Source organism: Procambarus clarkii, chromosome 6 (genome assembly GCF_040958095.1).
Source record: "Procambarus clarkii isolate CNS0578487 chromosome 6, FALCON_Pclarkii_2.0, whole genome shotgun sequence".
NCBI lineage: Eukaryota > Metazoa > Arthropoda > Malacostraca > Decapoda > Cambaridae > Procambarus > Procambarus clarkii.
The window spans coordinates 16421852-16428332 of record NC_091155.1 but is presented as its reverse complement, the minus strand read 5'-3'; the positions used below and the strand labels follow the sequence as shown (position 1 = coordinate 16428332).

The 6481-nt window shown below is 43.9% G+C and overlaps 1 protein-coding gene across 1 annotated transcript; it reads left to right on the top strand.

The window, feature by feature from the left end:
- Positions 1 to 2539: 2539 nt before the first annotated feature.
- Positions 2540 to 3964, top strand: LOC138355364 (sericin 1-like). Its single transcript, XM_069310250.1, has one exon. The coding sequence runs from the start codon at positions 2540 to 2542 to the stop codon at positions 3962 to 3964; it is 1425 nt and encodes a 474-aa protein (XP_069166351.1).
- The last annotated feature ends 2517 nt before the right edge of the window (positions 3965 to 6481 follow it).

The window sequence follows — 6481 nt, the reverse complement described above, 5'->3', positions numbered from 1 at the left end:
CTACAACTACAACCCTACGAGTAACTACCTCACAACCCCCTACAACCCTACGAGTAACTACCCTCACAACCCCTACAACCCTACGAGTAACTACCCTCACAACCCCTACAACCCTACGAGTAACTACCTCACAACCCCTACAACCCTACGAGTAACTACCCTCACAACCCCTACAACCCTACGAGTAACTACCCTCACAACCCCTACAACCCTACGAGTAACTACCTCACAACCCCTACAACCCTACGAGTAACTACCTCACAACCACTACAACACCATGAGTAACTATCTTCACAACTCCTACAACCCCACGAGTAACTACCCTCACAACCCCTACAACCCTACGAGTAACTACCTCACAACCACTACAACACCATGAGTAACTATCTTCACAACTCCTACAACCCTACGAGTAACTACCCTCACAACCCCTACAACCCTACGAGTAACTACCCTCACAACCCCTACAACCCTACGAGTAACTACCCTCACAACCCCTACAACCCTACGAGTAACTACCTCACAACCCCTACAACCCTACGAGTAACTACCTCACAACCACTACAACACCATGAGTAACTATCTTCACAACTCCTACAACCCCACGAGTAACTACCCTCACAACCCCTACAACCCTACGAGTAACTACCCTCACAACCACTACAACCCCACGAGTAAATACCCCCACAACCCCTCATCACCATATGCCACCATGTCTCAAACAACCACCAGCACCCTATCAACCATCTCAACTATAAACCACCAATAACAGCTATCGTCAGTTATATCTATCACCACAACCATCATCATCAATCACCACCATGACAACCAGCAACTACCATTACTAACAACAACAACCAGAGTTACTACCTACAACAACAATCCCAGCCAACGCTACTACCAGCCACAACGGCCACCACCATTGACCCCTCCTATCACCTCTAAGAGCTACCACACCCTAAAAGGAAACTGTCCGGCTCAACACCAAGGAATATAAGTGACTAAAATTACTCGTGAAATTATAAGTGACAAAAGTATCGCACAGTTGGACAGGACCTGGACAAAGGGGTCCTGTGACCTTGTGTCTGAATGACCACCTCAAATCTGGACGGGGGTATAAAAGCTGAGACAGGACCCTCCTGCAGTAGTCAACAGAGCGAGACTCACCCTACAACCAACTCCTACCAATCATGGTTAGTTTGTATCTCAGAGTTAATAATTTTATTGTTTTATTCTCGACGAGGATATATATGTACTAAACAAGAAGTGTACTCCCCCCCAGTTCTTGGTATATATGTACTAAGAGTATACTTTAGTTTTGAACTTTGATCACGAGTGATGTATACCTGGTCGTTAGGTAGTTAACTAGCGTAATTGTCTTAACAACCCTGCCACAGTTAGTGGGCCATTAGCCCAACACCAAAACCACATTTTTGTCAACCATTAATCCACGAGAAATTTATTTTAAGAAATGCTCACTCTATTCATTATTTATTTCTTGATATACAAATTATGCAATATCCATATTTGCTATAATAATTTTAATTATTACAAATCTGTAAATCTGTAATTTACTCCATTTTTTTATATTCCCTGTTAATCTGTTACTTCATAACCTAATTAACTATTTCTGCATCTACTAAACTTGAGTTTAGTTTAGTCTGTGTTGGGCTTAAGGCCTGTCAACCGAGAGGAGACCATTAAGATCACCATTAATACCCTTCACACCAACCAGACAGTCTTGAGATTGCAGATCGGCGTTCAATCCCCGACCGTCCATATGCTTGGGTATCATTCCTTCCCTCCGTCCCATCCCAAATCATTATCTTGACCCCTTCCAAGTGCTATACAGTCGTAATGGTTTGGCACTTTCCCGTGATAATTCCCTCCCTCCCTCCTGATTATAAAAGTATATTAATGATTAATTTCAGGGCATATACCTCGAGAACCGCGCTACACCATCCCATGTACTAAACGTCGACTCAACTTATTGTAATCCAAACTCTTTTTTCTTGAAAGAAAAAAATATGCAGGCGATGGGTCACAATAACGTGGCTAAAGTAAGTTGACCAGACCACACACTAGAAGGTGAAGGGACGATGACGTTTCGGTCCGTCCTCGACCATTCTCACAATCGACTTGAGAATTGTCCAGGACGGACCGAAACGTCGTCGTCCCTTCACCTTCTAGTGTGTGGTCTGGTCAACAAAAAAATATGAATTGCGAAATATCATTTAAGATATTTCGTTCCTGAGTAGATGTTCAAAAACCAATTTTGCTAAAATTTTTGTTTAATTTACTTGTAGTAGTAGTAGTAGTAGTAGTAGTAGTAGTAGTAGTAGTAGTAGTTGTAGTTGTAGCTGTAATAGCAATATTAATTGTCGATGTTATAGTTTGATTAAAGTCTCATTTTGAAAGTCCCTTGTGGTTCCCTCTGGCTAAGTAATTTGGTCCTGAATGAGTGATATTGGCATTAGTATTAACTCCAGTTTCTTACACGTGTAAACATCTGTGTCCCCAGACACTGCTGGCGAAGGCCATGTGTGCTGTTCTCCTGATGGGCTGCTGCAGGGCAGTTGACGTCTCCTCCCTTCACGGCGCTGCTCCTGATGGGGGCACCGCAAACGGAAGCAGCGGTGGTCGTGGTGGGGGCGTGTTGGCGTTCCACCATCCATCTGGCTTCTTCCGTGGCATTGCTCCCGAGTCTTTGGATAAATCCTCTCTACAAGGTTTTGCCAATAAGGCTCATGACCTCTCAGCCAGTCACAGCGCGCACGACGCGGTCAAGCCTTATAGCAGTGGATTTGGCGGGGCTCATGAGAACGTCTATGGTGGCAAGCCTCATTCCTTCGACAGTTCTCTCGGTGTCAAAGATAACCCTTTCGACAGCGCCTTAGGCGTCAAAGATAACTCTTTTGACAGCTCCTTAGGCGTCAAAGATAACTCTGGCAGCCTATATGGTGTTAACGGTAACTCCTTCGGCAGTTCTTCCAGCATCAAAGATAGCTCGTTAGGCAGTATCTATAGTGTCAAATCTAATTCATTCGGCAGCGCTCATGGTGTCAAAGATAACTCCTTCGACAGTTTCTTAGGCGTCAAAGATAACTCAAACAACCCTTACAGTGTCAAATCTAATTCATTCGGCAGCTCTCATGGTGTCAAAGATAACTCCTTCGACAGTTTCTTGGGCGTCAAAGATAACTCAAACAACCCTTACGGTGTACAACCTTACGGTGTTCAAGGTAGCTCATTTGGTAACACTTTTGGTGTGAAAGATAACACCTTCGACAGCTCCTTAGGCGTCAAAGATAACTCAAACAACCCTTACGGTGTCCAAGGTAGCTCATTTGGTAACACTTTTGGTGTGAAAGATAACACCTTCGACAGCTCCTTAGGTGTTAAAGATAACGCGAACAACCCTTACGGTTTCAAAGCTAACTCCTTTGGCGGTTCATTCGGTGTTAAAGGAAACTCAGCAAATCCTTACGACGCCAAAGTTAACTCCTTCGACGGCTCTTTCAGCGCTAAAGATCATTCCTTTGACAAGTCCTTCGGCATCAATGCCAACTCCTTCGGCAGCTCATTTGGCGTGAAGAACGGTTTGTCAAACGGCTTCGTAGGCTCTTCACGTAGACTTGGTGGCTTCCGAGGAGGACTCCAAGGCTCTATAGATTCCTTTGGAAAATCTTCCGGTGGGCTTGGTGGTCTTCGAAGTGGCTTTGCTGGCGTGAAGGGGATTGCTGCAAGCCCCTACGGCTTCCCTGGCAGCTCCAAGAGTGGCTTTGGAGGGTCCATCAATGGAAAACGAATCTTCGGTGCGTCTGCTCTCAGCGGTGCTCGTGGACGGTCCATCTTTGTTCCCGCAGGATACCTTCGAGGCTACAAAAGCTACGCTGGGAATCGTGGTGGAAATCTTGGCTTCCGTGGAAAGTTCATTCCTGTCAACGTTGGTTACGTCGGATAATTCACAAGAAAGGGACTCTAATATAAACCATGACGTCTAGGACAACTCTGAAGATTTATGAGTAATTTAAATTAATAATAGATATTTTTATTTATGAAACGTAAAATATTTAACTTTCTTTATATAAAAATTAGCTTTTTAATATTAATTGTTCATCGATAGAAGTAATATTATGGTAATATCATAATATTTATATTTTAACAGTGATTTGATGTAACATTTAGGGACAAAATATGTTTTAAATTCTGTATTTAATAAACTTATATAATAAACTATCCGAGGAAGCAATGAGAATTGTTAAAAACTTTGACAGACAATAAATGATAATATTATGATAATTTTTTTCATATCCTTCTTCTTGAGTTTAATAATGAACCTAAGGAAAGACCTAAGGAAACTTTCAACAGATTAGTCAAACTAGAAACTTAATATAATGAATCCATCAAAAGGGCCTCATATATTTTCTTCTTCTACAACAGGTATTTAAAATACATATGTGAGGGTCTTTGTTCAGGTTTACTTGACTAATTTAATGCAATGGTTTCATATTGTCGGGGTCAGGAGTCCTAGCAGATTTATCGAACACTCCCTAGGCCTACGACTAACTTTTAACAGGATGCACCCCACAATAGCTACCTATTCCTAGGTACCTATTTACTACTAGGTGATCAGAAGAATCAGGTGTACGAAAATGTGCTCACAGGTCTCGCCCTGCTTGGGGTTATAACCTGGGACCATTCGGCTGTCTGCTGACTACTTATCCACGAATGATTAGCATGTGTTTTATACTCACTTATGTCGTGTGTGTGTGTTTGAGTGTGTGTGTGTGTACTCCCCTAGTTGTGTTTGCGGGGGTTAAGCTTTGGCGCCTTGGTCCCGCCTCTCAACCGTCAATCAACTGGTGTACAGGTTCCTGAGCCTATTGGGCTCTATCATATCTACATTTGAAACTGTGTATGGAGTCAGCCTCCACCACATCACTGCCTAATGCATTCCATCCGTTAACTACTCTGACACTGAAAAAGTTCCTTCTTACGTCCCTGTGGCTCATGTGAGTACTCAGTTTCCACCTGTGTCCCCTTGTTCGCGTCCCACCAGTGTTGAATAGTTTATCTTTGTTTACCCAGTCGATTCCCCTGAGGATTTTGTAGGTTGTGATCATGTTCCCCCTTACTCTTCTGTCTTCCAGTGTCGTAGGGTGCATTTCCCGCAGCCTTTCCTCGTAACTCATGCCTCTTAGTTCTGGGCTAGTCTAGTAGCATACCTTTGGACTTTTTCCAACTTCGTCTTGTGCTTGACAAGGTACGGGCTCCATGCTGGGGCCGCATACTCCAGGATTGGTCTTACATATGTGGTGTACAAGATTCTGAATGATTCCTTACACAGGTTCCTGAAAGCTGTTCTGATGTTAGCCAGCCTCGCATATGCCGCAGACGTTATTCTCTTTATGTGGGCTTCAGGAGACAGGTTTGGTGTGATATCAACTCCTAGATCTTTCTCTCTGTCTGTTTCATTAAGTACTTTATCTCCTATTCTGTATTATGTGTCTGGCCTCCTATTTCCACTGCCTAGTTTCATTACTTTGCATTTACTCGGGTTGAACTTCAACAGCCATTTGTTGGACCATTCACTCAGTCTGTCTAGATCATCTTGTAGCCTCCTACTATCGTCCTCAGTTTCAATCCTCCTCATAATTTTTGCATCATCAGCAAACATTGAGAGAAACAATTCTATACCCTCCGGGAGATCATTTACGTATATCAGAAACAGTATAGGTCCAAGGACTGACACACACCAAGGACTGTGTGTGTGTGTGTGTGTGTGTGTGTGTGTGTGTGTGTGTGTGTGTGTGTGTGTGTGTGTGTGTGTGTGTGTGTGTGTGTGTGTGTGTGTGTGTGTGTGTGTGTGTGCGTGTGGGTGTGTGCGCGTGTGTGTGTACTCACCTAGTTGTACTCACCTAGTTGTGCTTGCGGGGGTTGAGCTCTGGCTCTTTGGTCCCGCCTCTTAACCGTCAATCAACAGGCGTACAGGTTCCTGAGCCTATTGGGCTCTATCATATCTACACTTGACACTGTGTATGGAGTCAGCCTCCACCACATTGCTTCCTAATGCATTCCATTTGTCAACCACTCTGACACTAAAAAAGTTCTTTCTAATATCTCTGTGGCTCATTTGGGCACTCAGTTTCCACCTGTGTCCCCTTGTGCGTGTGCCCCTTGTGTTAAATAGCCTGTCTTTATCAACCCTGTCGATTCCCTTGAGAATCTTGAATGTGGTGATCATGTCCCCCCTAACTCTTCTGTCTTCCAACGAAGTGAGGTTCAATTCCCGTAGTCTCTCCTCGTAGCTCATACCTCTCAGCTCGGATACTAGTCTGGTGGCAAACCTTTGAACCTTTGAACTTTGTGTGTGTGTGTGTGTGTGTGTGTGTGTGTGTGTGTGTGTGTGTGTGTGTGTGTGTGTGTGTGTGTGTGTGTGTGTTTGTGTGTGTGTTGTACCTCAACATGCTACGGGCGC